The 22,000-nt window shown below is 37.1% G+C and overlaps 1 protein-coding gene across 4 annotated transcripts in view; it reads left to right on the forward strand.

Moving 5' to 3' along the window:
* The window catches only part of ccdc9 (coiled-coil domain containing 9), a 20,718-nt gene extending 5,310 nt beyond the window's left edge, over positions 1 to 15,408 (forward strand). For 2 of the 4 annotated variants that reach the window (XM_073815606.1, XM_065281024.1), the window contains exons 5-16: positions 1,574 to 1,897; positions 2,050 to 2,133; positions 2,223 to 2,390; positions 2,626 to 2,807; positions 3,041 to 3,099; positions 3,272 to 3,319; positions 5,873 to 5,987; positions 7,129 to 7,258; positions 7,489 to 7,945; positions 8,046 to 8,168; positions 8,294 to 8,392; positions 14,142 to 15,408. In XM_073815606.1, coding sequence (XP_073671707.1) covers positions 1,574 to 1,897; positions 2,050 to 2,133; positions 2,223 to 2,390; positions 2,626 to 2,807; positions 3,041 to 3,099; positions 3,272 to 3,319; positions 5,873 to 5,987; positions 7,129 to 7,258; positions 7,489 to 7,945; positions 8,046 to 8,168; positions 8,294 to 8,392; positions 14,142 to 14,146 — 1,794 coding nt within the window. In that variant the 3' untranslated portion in view covers positions 14,147 to 15,408. The remainder of the gene's footprint in view (positions 1 to 1,573; positions 1,898 to 2,049; positions 2,134 to 2,222; positions 2,391 to 2,625; positions 2,808 to 3,040; positions 3,100 to 3,271; positions 3,320 to 5,872; positions 5,988 to 7,128; positions 7,259 to 7,488; positions 7,946 to 8,045; positions 8,169 to 8,293; positions 8,393 to 14,141) is intronic. The other 2 variants (XM_065281022.2, XM_073815607.1) reach the window with 2 other exon arrangements.
* The last annotated feature ends 6,592 nt before the right edge of the window (positions 15,409 to 22,000 follow it).

Raw genomic sequence — 22,000 nt, forward strand, 5'->3', positions numbered from 1 at the left:
AATAAAGTCTGTTGCTAGCAAAAGTAGCAATAATAGCGACCAATTAACATGGCAGTACAAAGTACACCACCCAAAAAAAAGCATTTGTGTTATGGTTATAAACTTACATTTACTGCTAATAGATAATAATAGAGAGCTTTCCTTTTTCTCACACGTTTGCCATTGCACACGTCCCTAAAGGTGCAATGTGTAATTTTTAAAAGGATCTCTTGACAGAAATGCAAAATAATATACAAAACTATATTAATAGGGGTGTATAAAGACCTTTTCATAATGACCCGTTATGTTTTTATTACCTTAGATTAAGACATTTTTATCTACACCGAGGGTTCCCTTACATGGAAGTCGCCATTTTGTGCCGCCATGTTTCTACAGAAGCCCTTAACGGACAACCTTTTTTTGCTAAGTTGTCTCCGTCAATGACATGTTTTTTCTGGTGGCGGCTACCATAGCTTCTCTATGCATTTCAAAAGCGAGGGGCAAGCAGTGGACTGAGCCGTTGGTTGCAATTCGCAACCTCACCACTAGATGCCGCTAAAATGTACCCACTGCACCTTTAAGATGCATGCATCCTGCACATTAACTCACAAGTGACTTCACCGTTTGCACAAAAGATAATTATTTGCAGATTAATTCTAATAGTTCTGGATTAAAGCTTATAATAAGTTCTTTACTGTGTCTTTGTAAATATTTAGTATTTTATGATAAATAAGAGTTCATTGGTGCGGTCTCTCACTCTGCTATGTATTAAAGCACAAAGCTCGTATAACCTGTGCATTAGATGTCTCATCAAATTTCATTATTTCTATTTTTGCCATAGAAACAAGTCAAGACTTTATCCTTACGCCTACCCTTGACTAGACATAAGATTTATGGCGCTTTTCTATTGCATAGTACCCCACGGTTTGGTTTCGGTTAGGTCGGGTCAGTTCAACCTTACCTTGGCTTGGTCGACAGCCTGCTGATGTTTTTCATCACTGAAAGGGAGTTTGGGCGCTTGTAGCAGAGCAAAGACGACAACATGTTTCTAATCTTTTACATTATAGCAATGACTCTGGTAGTGATGATTCTCTCAGACCAATCAGTGATCTACAGTGTTTTTGCATCATGTTTTGGTATCAGCTCGGGTCGCTTGGAACCTCGACCGAGGTGGTACTAAAAAAAGTATTGTGTACTACGTCCTGCACCCAGTGGAAATGCCTGCAAAAGTAAGCTGACCCAAACCAAACGGTGGGGTACTTTACTATGGAAAAGCGCCATTAGTTTCAGACGTGCGTTACACCTAGATGGTGGAAGGGGTCTTTTTACTCTGCCACAACAGATTTATGGTCCGGCAGAACAATTAAGGAAAAAAGCTTACATCATTTTGTGTTATGTAACATAAAATTAAAAAGGATTTAAATCGGATTTTTTGTGAAAAAAACTGGGAGCCCTACTAGACAGACAGACTTGTCTCATGAGGGGAAAAGAAAGGAAATATTTTAGTATCATTTCCAACTCTGTAACCTAGAAAGGACATCTAGCTTTTAAGTCACACACTGAGAACCACTAAACCCCATTCCTTAATTTCTAGGAGAAACGTGTGGTAAATGACAGAAAATCATCATCCAGTAATAGTGGCGATCATGGCGTTGAAGAAGGACACACTGGTAGGCCTCAAGGCGAGAACCCCTCTAACAGAACCGGCTCGGGTCGGCTTAGCAGAGGTTGCTATCGTGGGGGCAGAAGAGAGCCTCGTCCAAACAAAGGTGAACCATGGCCAGACAGGCAATCGCAGGAAAATGAAGGTGGAGATGGTCCTTCCCTTTCCGAACGCTATTCCAGAGGAGGGCGCAGGGGTGGAAGAGGTGGAGGCATTCCTCCTCAGGGAGGAACTGGCTCAGACAGAAAATCAAAGGTGATTGTCAGTCATTCTGCACATGAACATTTAACTTCCAATAGGGGTGGAGCGTGAATAGTGGAGTGTGTGATGTCCCTGCAGATATTGTTGATTCGGCTTTATACGTGCATCATTTTAATCTCAATTGGTGTCCAATTTGTCTTATTCAGGAGTGGGAGGAGAAGAGAAGGCAGAACATAGAGAAAATGAATGAGGAGATGGAAAAGATTGCAGAATATGAGAGAGGTCAAAAGGTATGTTTTGGGCAACCCATCCATACAATTCACCATCAGTCAAATCAGTATCTGTTTAAAATAAACACCACATTTTTTTTTCTTTGCAGGCTGAAAGAGAAAAGAACCCCACCAGGAACTTCCTGGATGACCCACGGCGCAGTGGGCCAGTCCCAGACACTGACCGCAAGGAGGGCAGCCGACGGCACGTGCGCAACTGGGGCGGGGTTGACTTTGACAGCGTGAAGACCGGAGCTGAAGTTGAGAGAGAATGGACGGTACAGAACCTGATTTTTTTAAGTGTCCTCTGCCCTAAAAGGACAAGACTGCGATTAATCAAATCATGGGGAATTTTGATCAAGGGATAATAGTTTTGGCAAATGATGGGTCAGGGAAAATAAGAGGCTGTGGATTTTTTTTTCAAAGAACTCAAGTCATATCTTAGTATTGTGGAAGTACCATTCTCCAAAAAAATAATGCCCTCCCTTTTTGCCTTCTTTATTCTTATAACAGAATCGTAGGCCGAGTGGCAGAGGTTCAGTGGATATGACTCTGTCCATGACAGGTCGAGAGAGAGCCGAGTATCTCCGCTGGAAAAAAGAGCGTGAACAGATTGATGAGGAACGACTGGCTCGTCACCGGAATGCCACCGGCCAGTGGAGGCGAGAGTGGGACGCCCAGAAAACAGATACGATGTAAGCAGACATGCACTCTACAATGATGCTGCTTTTGTGAGGATCAGAATTTAGAGAACCTTGTGCTAGTCAAATAAATTTGTGATTATTTGCATTTAGGGTGAACCTTTTCTGTAATGTTAGGATTTTATTTCTGCCTGAATGTTTTAAAGAAACAGGAGGAGATGTAGTGCATAAATGAGTAATGGATTCTGACAGGGTGAGAATGAGTGACCCTGTAGGTGTTTTCACAGGTTCAAGGAGGATTCGGCTGGGACTGGAGAGGGAACACCTGATCAGAGCAACAGGAGAGGTAAATTAAACCCACATTCTCTCACACCACCAGCTCAAGGTTGTAGTGTTTTAAATACGATACAGACAATCAATAGATATTAATCTGTATCACTTCTAGACATTTGATTGCATTTCTGCTTTGAAAAACTTGTCTCTGTGGCTTAGTGATGTTCTGTGCTGTGGTCTCTCAGCAGCTAGGGGGCGCAATGCCAATGCACAGCAACGCAGCGGACCCTCAGGTCAGCTTATGGCATGTGTGTGTGGCAAAAGTCTTTAAGCTCTCTAACTCACATTGGCCAGAGTCTCAGTGTAATAGATGTTACTGCGATAATAGCTTCTAATTGTTTTCCACTCGTTTGTAATTGGATTATCTATGATGCAGATCTAGATGAGATTATATTTTCCTGTAACATATCTTTATTATTGCATTCTGCTTGTTGCACGGTCATTATTTAAGATTGTCTCCATCATTTCTCTGAGTGGAAAAACACATCCGGTCACTCCTTCTGTTCTCGAATAGTTTGAGCTTTGCCTTATTATAAAAATTCCCAGTAAAAGATTGAGTGTTAATATTAAATGGATAGTTCACCCAAAAATGAAAATTCAGTTTTTTTACTCTCATGTTGTTACAAACCTGTATATATTTATTTAGAGAAGATATTTTGAGGAATGTTTGTAACCAAACCAATCATGAGCCCCATTCACTTCCATAGTGAGAATAAAGAATACTATGGAAGTGAATGGGGTCATGAACAGTTTGGTTACAAACATTTTTCTAAATATCTTATATAAAAAAATTTCCACCAACACCAATAGCTGAATATTCAGACTGATATCTACCGATGGAAAAAACGTATAGTTTGGTGGTTATGTAAGGGATAATGTAGAGGCAGCCGGTAGTTATTGGGAAATAAGCCCCGACAGTGTGATCAGGACCCGACACGAAGCGGAGGGTCTTGTATCACACTGAAGGGGCTTATTTCCCAATAACTACCGGCTGCCTCTACATTATCCCGCTTATTACACGGCTACTTGACACATAAGAAAAAAAACTGGACATGAATATGAATTTGAAACATTTTATTGGCATATTTGTTTTAAATTAACATTTTTATCCTTCCGCGAAACTTTGCACAGATGCATAAAATGATCGTAATACCTTATTAAGATCCTCTGCTTCATACTTGTCTGTCTCCATTTTTTTCTCTTTTAGCCAGCCTTTGAGAAGTTTTAATGCCCATTCTGTATTTTTGTGTGTGTTGGCTTCGTAGCTGTCATGCTCTATTTTGTCAAATTCAGTCTCAGTAAGCTGTCTGTGTCTTGTCGTGGTTGTCCAGTGTTTGTCACAAGATGGCGCCAAACAGATAAAGATCTTATTGACGCGGAGCGATTTTACTCGTGCAAGTAGTCCGGCTATGCGTTATTAATTTGGAGCGGTTATTATTTGAAAAGAACGAACCTGCAAATGTCTCAACTGACCAATCAGAATCAAGCATTCCAGAGAGCCGTGTAGTAAGTTGCATTAACTAAATTCTGAAGATTACATTTTCCAAATGTTATTCGTTCAAATAATAGCCATTAATGTTGAACCTTAAACTAGTGATGTCTCTTTACATTTTCTATACACAGAGCTCAAATACATTGCATATTCCTGTTCTCTTTTGATTGACAGGATATTTCGGCAATGACTATCGGCTGTTTTTAAGCTATTGGTCGATGATGTGAAAAATTGCTTTTATCGACCGATACAGATTTTTGATCGATATATCTCTAGTTAATATCAATATCTCATTTTTGTCAGCAGTACTAAGAAAGTTGTAGTTTCTTGTTTTTTTCTCAATCCTACTAAATATTTTCCAGTTTGGCTTAAACTTACATTTTCAATCAGACGTCTGTGAAGATACTCCAGGGGTCTACAAATAAAGTGCAACTACTTGATCATCTAAAAATTGAACAATTTGGATTATAATAATGATATTTTTATGATTAGATTTTTAGTTGTCCTTGGATTGTCTGGGTAGCAGGTCTCTGGATGTGTGGATGTTGAAAACAAAACCTTAAAGGTGGGGTGCATGATCTTTGAAAGCCAATGTCGACATTTGAAATCACCAAAACAAACACACCCCTACCCCAATAAAATCTGGACTTTACTTTGATAGACACGACTCACACATACGCTACCCAGGTAACGATGTTGGTTAGTAGACACGCCTCTTACTGCTGATTGGCTACAAGTGTGTTTTGGTACTCGGCCCGACTTCCTTTTCCAAAGTGTTTTTAAAAAATCATGCATCCCGCCTTTAAAAGTGAAAGTCCTTTATGATTATATGACTTTGTTGGTTGATTGATACTCATGATATTATCTTTTCAGAGGCTCTAGCTATCATAAGACTTGCCCTTAAGATTAACATTGCAATTCTTAGACTGTTACCATTTTTAACATTCTGAAGTTGCCCGTACCTCTGTAGAATGAAATGAAGACTTGCTATTTCTGACCCATGTGTTCTTGCTTTTGAGTGTTCAACGACCCTCATATCCTGCAAATCAAGTCTTATTACCATACTTTCAAATCAAGGGTAAATTTGTACTGTTTCTCTTATCCTTTCCCCAACCTAAATAATGATGCATATAGAGGAGCAATCTATCAGAATGACACCAGGCCATCTGTTAGTGTGAGCCCGGGGTCATCTCTCTCCGCTATAGATTTCATACGCACAATTGTTATTCGAGTTTTTGTTAAAGTGTGTGATGCATTTTAAAGAAAATATTGCTCTCTCATCTCCCTTATCCAGAAGACAACAAGAGACCACCCAAGGAACCTACTTTCGGGGACTTCTTGGGGCAGGGCAAACTCAGACAGGAGGGTCGTGGACGAGGGAAGGGTCGAGGTCAAGGCAAGAACTACAGGTATGCGTATGCAGAAATTAATATTAATTCTCCTGCCTCTACTGGGCTCGAAATGAACTTTTTTAGTAGGTAGCACTTGTGCTCCTAAATTTAAAAGTCAGGAGCACCAGCAAAAATTTGGGAGCATCCATTGAAAATTATAGAAGCATCTCAACTTCATCATCCTGGAGATTAAAAGCTTGAACAATCAAACTTGATCTTAAATTATTTGCCAGACGTGACTTGTGCATGGCCCATTTATGCTTAAAATGTGTAGATTCATGGGGCCCTATAAAAAACATTTAATGTTATTTTAAATAATTTATTTTAAATTCAGTGTTTTATTTTCACAAATCCCATTTTTTCTGTTTTAGTTTTCTGTATTCTGTATTCACTTTTCATTTATTTTAATGGTTAATTACATTTAACTTCAAATAGTATGTTTAATAAACTGAATTCACAAAATGTAAATTTTTTCTAAAATAATCAAATAAAATGAAACAAATTCATTAATTTTTTCGTCAAAGTGCTGCATAATAAAACTTTGTTTAAATAAAAAATGAAAGTACAAAATTTTAAGGGTAATTATATTACTTAAAATGAAATAAAAATTTAATCTTTCTTTTATTATTTTAAAAGTAGATTTTACTTCACAATAATAAAATATTTCTGTCAATTTCATTCCCTTTACAGACTTTTATTTTGATGGGTTGTCAGTGTGTATTTAATGATCGCATTTCTCAATTTAACAATGACAGTATCTCTGAATATGAACTTTAAGTTTTCGTGTCCTTGGATGCTAAAAAAGCACAAAATGAAGTAATCTGTGTAAAGTTTATTGGGTTCTATATGGCGTTCGCTGATTATTCGACATTATATGGGAACGTTTCATAAAGAAACGAAATCTGGTCGCACCACAACAATCATTTGCCCTTGCACAAACACCCCAAATATATTTTGAGGTTGCGCCAGTTAAATTTCAGGTGCAATTTCGAGCCCTGGTCTAACTGCTTACTGTAAGTCATCTTACTTGTCTCCTGATCGCTTCCAAAACGTGGTGTTTTGCAGTTTAAACTGGATAAGAGATGATGTTATCAGACTTTCATTGGGTTATTTTCCTGCATTGATGATGTTGTTTTAAAATTGATACTCTTTCTTGAAGCATGCATGATAATCGCTGGGAAGGAGAACATGAAGAGGAGAAAGGGAGGAAAGAGGAACAAGAAAAGGAGACTGAGGGGAAGGACAAAGAGAAGGAAAATGAGAAGGTCAAAGCTCCATCATCAGAGAGGGTAAAAGCTGCATGTCATAAGTGTTGATGCACCTTCTTTTTTTATTACATTAACATTACAATATAATTTAGTAGTTATATTATTTTTAAATATTACATGTAAAAACTTCATATGACATTTACAGTATAATATTAAACTAGTATCAAAGTAATCTAAACTATGACATTAAGCAGTGTCCATACTACGAGTCATTTTTATTTGGTTTCCGATTTATTTCTCCTCCTGTGTAGCAAACAGATGATGGAGGGCATGCTGAAGAAGATGATGACGAATGGGAAGATGCTAGCGATGGTGAGGAGGAGGAAGAGGTCGACAAAGAGGAGCCTGAGGAAGAAAACAAAGATTCTCATAAAGATGCTAAACCAACAGAAAAGACGTCTACCTCTCCTGCCCCTTCTACTCCCAGCCCAAAAGAGAAGAGAACTCCCAGACCCAAAGTCCACATCCCCTCCCCACAGGAAGCTCTCAGCACTCCCGAAGGGCCCAAACCTCTCAGCCCTTTCTCTCTGCTGGATTCCCACCAGCCAGTGTCAGACTGGGGTGAGGAAATGGAGATGCTCTCTCCTAAGAGCAGTCTTGGTGAGAGCCCTCTGAGGCCCAGCAGCAATGAAAGCAGTCCAGCCCAGCCGAAGAACAATGAACGTAACACGGCAGACGAACCAGAAAAAAATGAAAGTACATCTACAGGTAGGACATTTTTGTTCTTCAGAGGTGCTTTTTAGGAAAGCATACTAATTTGTAAACCATAGCTACTGTATATCAAAAAATCATGTCTTTTCACATTCAGTTGTGGAATCGGCTAACTGTGAACCCCAACAAGACAATGTACCAGCTGAATCTGCAAACACTGCCATCTCAAGCAGCGAAGAGCCCATAGTGCCGCCCACCCCAGACAGCGCCAGGCAGAGCGGTACGTTCAAACATTCATTTATTCAGTTTTACCAAATATTTGAGGGACACAATAAGTTTATTTGTTGTTAGATTCCTCGAAATGAATAAATATTTTATTTAATGCATTTATGTCCCCTGATACAGAAGACAGCGAAGCCCCTGCTACAGACCCAGATCAGAGTCAATTTGAAACCAAGGTTGAACTGGATGCAACAGTGGACCAATCAGAACAACCGCTCTCAGGTGCTGTTCTTATTACCAGCTTTGAGACTGTGGCTTTTCGAAAAAAGTCCCTTACTTCTGCTGACGTCTAGCAACTAACCAACGCCCTCCCCTGTTTCTGCAACCTTAAGTCTTTGTGTCTCTCTCTCTCTACCCTGTTCCCAAAACTCATGTATGCCCCCGTCCATCTGTCTCATGGCATGAGATGGCATCTGCACTCGCCCTTCTGTGTGGTCTTTGACAAATGGGATGCAACCCTCCTGAGGCTATGACAGGTTTTCTTTCTTCTGGGACTGATCGTTCTTGTCTGCAGCTTCGCACTGGCTGTCACTCTCTCCTTTGTGAATCTTGCACAACTATCCTGCATCCATTCTGTTCCTGGATCCCTCTCATTACGTCTTTGATTATTTTTTTTGCACCTAGGTCATGCTTTGAATGTGGGTTCTGACTTGTTCCCCCTTAATGCATGTTACAAACTGCTTAAAAGTTTACCCAACAATGAAAATTCTCTTATAATTTACTTTCTCCATTATGACAGTTTTGAAGTTTCACCATTTTGAATCCTATACGTATGTATGAAGTGATGGATATTTTTATGTGTTTAGCTGAGGAAACTCTGTTTAGACAGTTTTAGCAGTAACAACATAAACAAACTTGGCCCAAACTTAACTTACAGTAGACTTTTGCATAGAATCAATAACAACAGAGTCCTTTTACAGTAGATTATCTGATAACAAGCTAAATAAATTACTTGGTTTAAAATCATAGCCAAAGCGCATCAACGTTACACTGAGCTAATGTTACTGTGTAAAATTAATGTATAAAATGCAGACCCTAAATTCTGGCTGCCAAATCTGCGATCTATGCTCACTGTCTGTCATCGTGTTTTGAAATCCAAAACATGATATTTTCCACAAGGTATTTGTTCCATAGGTCAGTTTAGTCACTCACCAGGTTGATAAACAAGCAGGAAGTTAACTTAGCTGTAGTGTGCATGTCTCCGATCTATACATCTGGGGATGTTTAATAAATTGAGAGAATTTTCATTTTTTTGGGTTAAATGTTTTTTAAGCAAATAATTGTTTGATTCCATTTTGCAAGTGCAAAGCATGCATGTTTGTTGTCTTGTGTGCAAAAAGGACTGCAAATGAGAATTGTCTATGGTTGACTCTGTAATTGAAGTCCACCCTATTTGATTGCTGCGAAGCATCATTATCATTGAGGGAGAAACGCTTGGCTGTTTTCCCAGAACAGCTGTTAGATAGACCAGGGTAAACCAAATAGGGTTCTAAGTCTGTATGGCAGCTTATTAGATTTCAAATCATTTTAAAGATATGCAGGACATGGCAACCGTGTCTGCATATCTGAATGTGTTACTGTCCTATAGCAAGACATTTGGTGCTTTTCCGTTGGATGGTACGACCCGTTACAGCTCACTTTTGGGCGGTTTCCACTGTGTACAGTACCTAGTACCAGATTTTTTTAGTTCTACCTCGGTTGAGGTTTCAAGCGAGTTGTACTGATACTAAAACGTGACGTGTAACACTGCAGGTTACCGATTTGTCCGAATCGTCACTACCAGCATCATTACTAAATGCAAGATTAGCGCTTACCCTCCTGCGCCACCGAGCAAACCAACTCTTAAGGGCAGTTCACATTATAACTCTAACTTTATGCTGATTCTCTAATGTGCGGCACTCGTGCAAAGCACTTTCCCTTAATGGCATTAACTAATAATGGATATTACTTGTAATAAAAAACTTTTGCAAAAGCATTACATAGTTAATTTCACAGCAACTGCGTCAGCGCTGGATACCTGAGGTCATTTTATAGACCTCAGCAATGAGCTTCTCCACTGTCATTGCAAGTGCTCTTGAAGTTCAAATTGATTTGATTGGCTGTCAATGGTTTATCATTTATCAGGTGGGGGAAAATCGCTAAGAAAGTGACCCCAACGATATTGTTCATTGTATATTTATCGTTATAGTTGTGGTGTGAACTCCACTATTCTCTTTAATATAAAACGATTTTCAAAGCTATAGTTCTTATATTTATTGTTATAATGTAATATGTAAAGCGCTTTGAGCACTGGAAAAGCGCTATATAAATGTAACTAATTATTATTATAATTATTATTATTAATGTGAACTGCCCTTAAGTCTATAAGCCCCACCCACTCTAAAGCGGCACTAAAGTGCAATGGACAAGCAAACTAAAGGTGTGTTTGACATCGGCTGGATGTAACCGATCGGCGAGATTAGCCGCGTGCCGGTGGGTAGGAGCTGAAAACGGAGACGTGAAGTTGGACACGCTGTGGTTCCCGTAGTTTGCTGCATTTACGTCAGGCATGGCTAATCACGTGGCGTTTGCTTGCTTTATTGAAGTAAACATGATTTGTAAGATGTAAACTACATAAAAAGTGAATTATACTGTTTTGAATGTCCGTGTATGAGCATGAGTGGAAATTAAGAGGCTTACAGCATCTGTTTTTACAGGAATAAAGTTTACCATAAGCATCTATTATTTAAATACCAATGTAGTGGGGTCTACGTTTTTTATCCATTTTATAGGGGTGTGACGAGACACTTAATCCACGAGACGAAACACGAGATTGGGTTCACGAGACGAGACGATATTTTTACACTTTCTAAGAAACCCTCAATGATAAAATAAATGAATAAGAAACTGAAATCACAATTATTTTGCTAACTGATAATGAAGTAATTTGTTATTTTGGGGTAATAAAAATAGACCCAAGTTAGCAGTAGCATTTAAAATTACATAATAACGAAGATGCAATAATAATTGGTTCAAATAAAGTATTAAAACCAAGTTACATTAAACAACATTAACAAACACTTTACATGATTTGTGGCATAAAAAGCATTATGTATGTATTATAACAAATGCCTGCAGGGGGCGATAGTGGACTCGTCTCACGGACGCTGTCTTCACTTTCACTTTAGACGGAGAAACGCTTATTTTTAGACAAACAATGGTTAAATCCATATTAATATTTAATATAAGTCCATTTCCTTACACTAGAAATGATACAGACACTGTCATTTTTTGAGCAAGAACATGCAGACATTAAATCATGTAGCTCTGTGTGAGGGTTTAATCTGCTGAGACTTCACATCTGACACTGATCAACAGACAAACACAACGCGTCTCAGACTTCACACAAGCTCCCAAACGAACATTATTAGAAACCCAATCAAAAAAGCAAACGCAGTAAAAGACAAATATAATGCATGCACTGTAAAAGGGTCAAACAGAAAGCTGCATCCTCCGGAGGTCGTATATGCACGTTGCATACGTCATCAAGGTTTATTTCAGATCATTAACTGAGCATTACATTTGCAAGTCGTGAGCATATTACAACAAATTGCGATTAACTAAATAATTAGTAAACTTTATAATTTTTAATAGTCTCTAATAAGACAGTAATGAAGTAAATGCAGTTTAAAAATGCGACCTCCGAAGAATGCAGTCTTTTATTTGAGAAACGGCCAGCACCTCCACAAGAAATCTCCCGAGACACATGTAATCTCGCGAGATCCGGTCGCTTTAAAGGCTCTCTAAGCGAATCTGCGAGACGTTATATATTGTTGACGTTTGAACTGTTTTCAAACAGACGGAGCGTAGCTAACTCCTCCCCCTCCCTTCCGTGCTTTCATGAACGTGCCCAGCCCCCACCCCCAAATCCTTTTTGTCGTTAATTGGCTGGAATACTTTGTTTTGTTTTGTGACGCTAGGTTTGGCCACTATGTTGATATTGCCGTTTGTGAAGCCTGGGCTGTCTACAGAGATCGCGTTTTTTTACATTTTGATCAGCGGACAGGCAGCCAGCAGATAGTGAGGAGATGTTTCCGGTATGTAACAAAAAATGTTTTATGGTCTAAAATGCTTCAATTCGCTTAGAGCGCCTTTAACTGTTATAAAAATACAGATTTATGAGCATTTGTGGAACTGAAATCGGAATCGTGAAAATAAACACGAAACACATGTGATTGTTGTCATGTGGTAAATCCGACCAATCGTGAAACAGCTGTGTCGTCATTACAGCCCTTGCAGCTCCTCTTGGCGGCTGATCTCTAATCGCTCTCACGATACTTAAAAACCTGACCAATTTGGTCCCCCCTGGCAATTCGGTCTCCCCTAGGACCCCCACGTGATTCCATTGGCTGAAAAACTCCTCATGGGTAGTTTCTTAGCGCCTTATTACAATTCCTACAAAATCTCGTTATAATTTATGTAGTTAGAGAACCTTGTTAAAATTACAATTGATGTCTTTTAAATGATATGTTTCATATAGCAGTATATAAATAAGGCTATAGGTGGGAGATCTACACATTGTACCGAGCCACGTCGTACCCAGCAATGGAAAAGCACCAATAGTTTTACTGCAATTCAAGTATGGGTAAGATTACAGAACATTTGATCCCTTTAGGATCTACAGTTCATTCTTAATTATAAAGTAAACCCCATTGAAATGCTTTCCGTTACTTAGATTTAAAATAAACAAACTTGGTCTATCACTAAAAAGCTAGTTAATTTGTATCTTAATTATCAAGTTTCTTTGACTGAAGTTTGTAATGTTTTTTTAAGTCCCCCTATAGTTTTAATTTTATACCTTAAAATGCTTCATTGCTGATCAAAATGACATATTTAAATGTTTTTGCTAAGCAATGATATTAAAAACTTTAAAGTTTGGAACTGGAATTCTCTGCCCTTTGTTTGTTACCATATGTTTTAGGAGTTTTACACATCTTAGTATTATGACAAAAATTATGAATGTGCAGTTTGTACTATCATTACATTATGCTGGTCGCTGGAATGGCAAATAAATTATGTGCAGATTCGCAGATGATTGTATGTCTCAATTTCCCTTGTTTGTGAAAACCAATTCTCTATATTTTGTTGTGAAGTGCAATGCTCCGTGGCCTGTCAATCACTCATTTGGGATTACATCCTTCTTTTTTGCCTACCTGCTCCTGCTTAATGACATTACATCATACCAGTCATTTATTAAAAAAATTAACTGTTCATTTACAACTAATGAGAGGATATGATTAAAATCAAGTTTTCTAGCCAATTCCCCTGCTTTAAAGAGATTGAAATTTGAATCACTGTCCACATGTGCTCTAGAAATCAACAGAAAGGCTAATGGCTTATTAGCAGTATGTTGGGCTTAGAAACAAGATTCTTGTATGTCTTTAAATTTGATTACTGTCCTGCATTTAGCCTGTTTATTGGAAAGAAAACCTTTTTTTTATTGCTATTAAGCTTTTATGAGGAAACTGGCAGTGTACTTGATTGTCAGAGGTTGGTAATATAACCCAGAGGAAATTGAATTAACTTATTGTCTTCGATTGGTTTCACATTAGCAACGCATTCATTACACTGTTTATAAAGACATTTAGAATGAAACAATACAGTTACAATCCATTCTTTTTGTGGTACTGTTTGTTTCAACCAAACCAACCAAAGTCGAATTAAAATAAAATCAAATACTCAAAGAGGAATAATTTGTTTTCTTGTTGTTTCAACTTATTTTGTGGAACACAAGAAGAGATGTTTTTTTTACAGCCTCAGTCACCGTTCATTTTGATTGCATGTTTGCATCTTTTCACGTTGCATAAAAGAAAGTCTTAGGAGTTTGGTACAATATGAGAATGAGTGCATAACAGAATTTTTATATTTACATAAAATTGGTGTTGTCTTTGTACATTTTTTGATCTCCCTTGCTTTACATTTCTGTCCACAGGCTGAAGGCTAAGAGCCATAATGTCAGTGGTCTACAGTCCATGTAAGAGCTAAGCAGAGTCAAGACTATAAATCAAAGGGTTAGGACCGTTGAAGCCTCATCACAATACCATCCAAACAGCCCACTGTATTGTTTATACCTCTCATTGTTGGGACGCTATGCTGTTGGCAAGCTGTGCTCCTGGATCAGTGTCCAAGACGTTTACTCTGTAAAGCATGCTATACTCAAATCATGAGGTAAATGTTTTAAAGATGCAAAGGTGTAAGCGCTATCAACATCATTTTAAACATTTTTAGTCTACATTGATTACAAGAAAACTAATTTTGGTAAAGGATTGTTGGCACAATCAACCAAATATCTGTGCACATTTAAAGTCTTTCTTGAGGCTGATGAACATAAATTAAACTGCTACCATATGGTATGTATTTATAGCTGAGAAAGTCTTTAAATATATGCGTGTTTAACATGAATTGCAATACCTTTGTAAATTATGGCAATGTTATTTTTTCATGTCAACATTAAATTTTCATGTAACATAATATTATATGCATAAAGACAAGTGGATGTTGAATTTGCCATAAATGACAGGTGCCCTAGATGTTATGAACATACTGACCAAAGAAAAGTTTAAAATAGGTGGGGTTTGAATAAGATTGAATATTTGGGGCAACAAAGATTATGTACCCCAAATCTAATATTAGTTTGATTTTATTGTTTTGTTTGTGCATCTTATGTTTAGTATTTTTTATGCATTTACATCAGGTAAATAATATATGCGTATGTGTTTCTGAATTTGAATGAATTGAACAGGAAATAAAAAAAAACTTGTAATATGTTTAGATCTTAAGAAATGACAGACATTCCGATGCTTTGTGTGAGTGCTTCACTTTCTCCTCACGACATGCATTGTGTATCCTTGTTTTTTAATTTAGCTCGCGGAGCAGAACGAATCATGACATTTGTGATTGTATTGTACTAACTGCAGATAAAGTGTCTTCCTGTTAGGGGTAGAAAATTTAAATATTTTACTTGGTTTGCTTCTCATAGGAGGTTTGGTTTGGCGTTTTTATTGGTGCACGTAGCATGATACTGAAAAGTCTATAAGAAGTTTTTATTTTTGACTACGTCCTGTCCAGTTTTTGGTTTGTTTGTTTTACTTTACTGGATAAATTTTTGTTGCTTCTATCATCTTAATATAATGTGTGAAAATGAAGTGCAACTGTTTCTGTACTTTAAAAGCTGTCAAATAAATGACATAATTGCCTTATGCGTTATTTATCTGTATTTACTCTCCAGTGTTGTCTTTGTTGTCATCCATATGCTTGCTTGGCTATTATTGAATAAGCTGCAACAGTTTAATGAATTTACATGTGTGCAAAAAGTCCTGTTTTATATATTCAATAATCATTATATTATTATATACATGGGCAGTTTCCCGGATAGTGATTAGATTAGTCCTAGACTAAAATAAATGTAAGAGCTCTCCAAACTGAAAACAACTTGCACTGACATATCTTAAAATACATTAGTGCCCTTTGTTTTGCCTCAAAATGCACACCAGTAATGTTTTTAGTAAGGCATGTTTGTTCAAACTAGATATATTTCCTAATTAAACAAATGCCTAGTCCTGGTTTAAGGTAACCCCTGTTCGGGAAACCACAGATAAAAGAAGTCCAATTAATCTAAAAAATGTTATTTGTGTTGTTTCAACTTTAAAAAAAGTAAAAAAGTATTTTTACATAAACACAAGTTGAAACAAGTTTAAGTTAATCCAACTTTTTACAGTGTAACTAATAATCTCAACTTTCTTGACTAGTGGGGTGCTCACTGTAAAAAATGCAGGATTTCGTTTTGGAAATTCAACCTACTATGTAGTATATTCAACCTATAATTATTACTATTATTAATGTTTTGACCTGTGATAAGTTGACATATTTATACACAGATGTTTAAATTGTTTAACTTAATTTGTTAAGTTAAAGTAACACAAAAATATATGTTGATTTGACAAAAAGTGCTGAATTCTTTGTACAGTTTATAAACTAAAAAAGTTGAATTAGCTTAAGTCATTTCAACAAACATGCCTTACTAAAAACATTATTTGTGTGCATTTTGGGGCAAAACAAAAGGGCACTGATGTATTTTAAGATATGCCAGTGCAAGTTGTTTTCAGTTTTCACAGCTCTTACATTTTATTTTAGTCTAGGACTAACACTCTAAAAAAAACAAACGGTGCTATATAGCACCAAAACTGTTGCTTTGGATCGTAACCATAGAAGAACCATTTTTAGTGCCATATAGCACCGGTGAAGCACCTGTGTAGCACCTGTGTAGAACCATATAGGGGCCATATAGCACCACTATAGCACCACATATGGTTCTACAAAGCACTATATGGTTCTACACAGGTGCTTCACCGGTGCTATATGGCACTAAAAACGTTTCTTCTATGGTTACGATCCAAAGCAACAGTTTTGGTGCTATATAGCACCGTTTGTTTTTTTAGAGTGTAGTCTAATACCTGTCTGGGAAACCACCCCTAAATGCAACAAGTAATTATTACAGTGTAGAAACTGGTGGAAATGGCTGGGGTTCGCTGGGGGGACTCGGTTGGGGACATATTTTATATTTTTAAACAACAGATGATTTTAAAAAGTCTATGTATAAAACTTGCATTTGCTTTTGCCATTACATGGACAAAAGATTTTGAAAATCTGTCCCTCTTTACTCCCTGGACTTAATCCCCTCCCAGCATTGTGTAGATGTCCCTGTTATTTTAATGTTTGCCACCATTTAAATTCAAGCTCTGTTGAATATTCTATTGGTCCACATAGGACTTTACTACTCCTATGAAAATTAATGTATAAATATTAAATATTAGTGTAGTAACCTATTTGTTTTTTCTTTTTTTTCTTCTTTTTTTGTAGTGAAACCATATTTCTAAGTGTCATAAATGAAAAAGTAAGTTAAAAAAATCCTTATTATGTATTGTTTAATTAGTAAGTTTTTCCATAACAATAATTTCCTAACAAATCTAGTAACTGTATTTATTTTGTTTACAAAACATATGGTTATAAATAAATTTGATTACGTATAATAGTTTATACAAATAATACAAAGGTTTTGCATAGTTATCTTATAATAATTATAGACTTTTCTCCACGAAGGTCACATTTTAAAAGTTGTCTGTGCTGTCGATGAAGAGGTAGGAATGAACTGAAGGCGGAGGGGTCGAGTAAACTCCGCCCAGTGCTTCATTTAAAACTAGTGTGCATCTCTGTAAAGCATATGAAAAGCGTCTGATCACACATCACTGCAGGACTTCAGTCGTCTTTATTCAGATCATTAACAGCAAACGAGCCTCTGAGCAACTACCGTTGACAGTTAAACTTACCTCTGGAATTTCAAGCATCTCACAATGAAAGACGACAAACCAGTAAGCACTGTCAGAACCAGCGAGGGACCGGAGATGAGAACACGTTATCCCGGTGACCAGAGACTGAAACAGGCCAACAGAGCCACTAAGATATGGGTGAAAGTGGCCATGGGTGTCGCTTACTGTCTGTGTGTTTCAGTTGCAGCTTTATTTTTAGCCATCTACTACGTGTTCTTCTGGATCCCAGATGCGTCCCGTCACAACAGCACGAGGACAACAAACCACTCGTGTCAGCAGGGATAGCGGACAAGGACAGAGACACGCATCGATGGACATAAAGACACACACACTCGTGTAAAACTAACTTAAAGGACAGATGTTTCACGACTGTTTCTCGTGCACTAACCATATTGTCTTTACTTTAAATCTGATATAGCGCATTAATCGTCGCTTTGTTACGTCACACTGACTTTGCTTATTTACGGGAGACAACTTTTGGCTATGTCTTGTAATGATCAAGTTTCTTATATTTTTTATGTTCTATTCTATATATTTATTTTCATCTGGCCCATCTTTGTAGTGGAAAAATAGTTTTACAGACTATTAAAAGGTAAGCAAGAAAGAACTCTTTTAAGACTGAAAGGGTGACTGAAAGGTTCTTTAGGGACCAATAAGGTTCTTCTATGACATTACTGCGAAAGACGTTTGCCAGAACCTTTATTTTTTATAGTGTAAATGGCAACATTGGACCTTGATGTAAGTGTTATGACTACACATAACAAATTGATTTTTCATCCTCTTGTCGTCATAGGCCTATTTTTAATATCTAAAAGTGTATCCAATGGAGCACTGGAGACACTTCACTTGCTTAATAATGAAACTAAAGTGAAGTTGTCCGAACAGATTTGTTCTCTCTCTGTGTGTATTCTTGCCTGCAGCAGTGAGACTGAGGAAGCCTAAATAAAGACGTTACAAAAACACCTTAAGGTAATGGTAGTTTGCATTTTGTCATAGAATTGTATAAATTGCTAAATGTAAAATCCTTAATGCCCGACAGTCATATGAGCATGGCCGTAGCCAGGGTTTGAAGTGAGTGCTTACTCCTAAATTGATTGAAATAACATTGGCTTCTTCATGGCCAGTTTTTGAAGATTTGGCATATTCATAGGAATTTTATTCCAGTTTACTTTGAAATGCTGATGTGTGCAACTGTATTTTTTATGTGGGAAAAATATTAAGAGACTGTTCTGCCGAGATAGGTATTTTTTCTTTCTCTGCAGAACTGAGAAACTGCAGACTTATATAAGGAAAACTTATGTTGTCAGAAAAGTGTAAAACTGTATCACCATGGTCAACGCCAGTGTGTATTATTTCTAATGTGTAAAAGAGATGGAAATGTTGAACCCAATGCAATCTTTGACATTGTAAACGTTCCTCAGTAAGTCTTTAGAATAATTATTACTATCAACAAAAGGGAATCAAGTGGCCATGCTTTGGAGGCAGGGAGGGTAATCCACCTATACTGCTATAGCCAGAGCTCCAGTGTGTGACACAACTACCACAAACCATTAAAATGAATTAGTTGTAAACTTTTTAATGTAAAACTCTTAGCGGCTGTTTCCCAGACAGGATGTAATTAGCCAGCATTAGGCCTTAAGTTCAAACATTAAAGTAGTTTTTACAAACCTTCCAAAAAACATTACTGGTGTGAATCTTGACAGCCTAGCCATTGTTCTCAGAATGATAAATCAATACAAGCATCTTGTTATATGATTTGAGTCAGGGTGTTGAAAAATTGAGATATGCAAAATATGCTAATTTATATGTCCCTTAGACCAGGGGTTTTCAAAGGGGGGTCCGGAGACAATCATGGGTCCCCAGAAAATTTCAAAAGAAAAATGTTAAAAGTCTTGTAAACAAGTTTATTGCTGTCTTTATATAACAGTTACCATTCATCTAACACAGTATAAATGTTTCTTAAAGGGGCCATGTCACAATACTTTTTTAAGATGTCAAATAAATCTTTGTTGTCCCCACAGTACACATGTGAAGTTTTAGCACAAAATATCATATAGATAATTTATTATAACATGTTCAAATCGACACTTTGTAGTTGTGTGCAAAAATGTGCTGTTTTGGGTGTGTCCTTTAAAACACAAATGAGCTGATGAAATTCAAACACTGATCGCAATGATGGTGGTTTGTGGCAATTGAAACTCAATTGTGCTGTGAATTATTTTATATGACATCATAAGTAGGGACAAATTTACTTTTCACATTTTCTAGGTATAGAAGCACTGGAAACCCAATTATAGCACTTAAACAAGGAAAAAGTCAGATTTTCATGCCATGGCCCCTTTAATACAAAATATGGATATATAATTTGGTCCCTCGCTGAAGGTTCATCATATGTGGGGGTCCCTGCATGCCATCATAAAGTTTGAAAACCCCTGCCTTAGACAACAGAGGTGAGAACCTCTGCTGTATTGTATGGCCTACTCACTGGCCAATTGGCAGGAAAAAACACTACAAATGTATGTCTAAAGAAATTTTCCTTGTGATTTTAGGTGATGGTCTGATTATCTGATAAAGCTATCAGAAAATCAATAAAGCAAAAAGAATAATATAAATTATTCTTAAATCCACAAGGTGGCAGTGTTCAATAAGATTATTACATTGGATAAAATATTTTTTGTTTTTTCTTAAAGCAGATATAGTGGTTCTCAAACTTTTTCAGCGTGCGGCCCCCCCTTGTGTACAGTGACCCCCACTTGTGCCCTTCGTGGCCCCCCCAAAGAAAATTTCTGACATAAAACATTGTAAAACATAAAATTTGAATTAACCAAAACTTATTAAAATATACAATGTAGTGATGTTAGTTACTAGCCTTATTTTTTCAGAGGTTTCATTACACAGAATTCATGATAAGTTATTGCATTTTATAAAATGTAAAAAAACTGGGGCCCCCCTGGCACCATCTCAGGGCCCCCCAGTTTGAGAACCACTGCCTTATGGAGTGCCTTTTTTGCCAAAAATGCTCTCTATAGTTCAGTGTAGTTTAGCCATTACTTAAATCTTGAAAACTGATATTGTTACCGTCAGATTTTGTCTCTTATGTGTCCAATAAGAAAGAACACTCATATACATGTGTGTTATTTATACTGCTGAATGTCTACCCCAACAAGAAGTAAGTCTTGTGATTTTTAGCCTATTATACCTGAATTTGTCCATCAGAGAAGGAAGAACACATCCTGACAACTGAATGTGTTACTGTCAGATATGATTTCCCCTGTGTTTAATAAAAAGAAAGCTCATACCTTTGTCAGATTTATACTGCCGACTTTCTATCCCAACAACACCATGCATCCCCAATCCCTCTTTAACTCCTTTCCGCTTTCTCTACTCATACAAAAACTGAAATCTCCAAAACTACTCTCTCTACCCGGCCTCCCACTTGTCCCCTTGACCTCTATCTCTCATCTCAAGCAATCATTCTGTCACTTCTACCCCAACTCACATGTATTATAAACACATCCATCATCTCATGATTCCCACTGTGTTTATAAAGCTCATATGTGTGTGTCAAATTTATACTGCTGACTTTGTACCCAACATGCAACAACACATAAACCCTGTGATTTTAAACTGCTCTCAGTAAATTTGTCCATTATAACAAGCAGTGGTCTATGCAGATTTTTTTTGGGGGGGGGGGGCTGGGGGGGTTGGGGGGTTGCAGGCAATATGTTTTTAAATATACAAAATGAATAAAACAACCATTCTAATCAATACAATATTGGATTAGTGCATGTTTTCTAAACTGTGGGCTATGAGGGTTTGGCTTATGCAAAAATGTAAAATATTTAGTTAAAAACACATGTATTTTATTGCAATAGATTTATGATCTGACCATGTACATAACAGATCATGTGTAATGTCTCATGTTCTCTCTTTCACAGGTGCATTTGCTTCTTTTTGCAGAAGAGCCTTGCAGCTGAGTGAGTTTGCCTGTTACCATGGTGACATGCTCCTTGACCAATGAGCTCTTATTTGCGGGTTTAAAAGCTGCATTGCATTACAGATGTGATATTATGCATGTGTGCAACACATAGGACTCTATTAGTGCTTTATAGCTATTTCCTATTTCAGTTGAAATAAAAAGAATGATAATGGTTTCAATAAAATTTATTTAACCTGTTTAACAATGTTCACTTCTAGCTTCATTACTATAACTGTAGGTTAACTGTCATAACTGTACAATACAATACAACAATAAAAACACTTTCCACAGTTTTAACAAAACACTTTTCCACCATTTAACAATTTAATACCTTAAAGGTGCCAAAGAATGCATTGAAATCATATATTAAATTGTTCTTTGATATTTACATAGAAGTTACGTAACTTTATCAAGTACAGAAATTATCCAGAAAAGTTTTCACATGTCCATTTACATCCCTTGTCCCTTAAATGAAATGGTCTATTT

Source organism: Paramisgurnus dabryanus, chromosome 8 (assembly GCF_030506205.2).
Source record: "Paramisgurnus dabryanus chromosome 8, PD_genome_1.1, whole genome shotgun sequence".
Lineage (NCBI taxonomy): Eukaryota > Metazoa > Chordata > Actinopteri > Cypriniformes > Cobitidae > Paramisgurnus > Paramisgurnus dabryanus.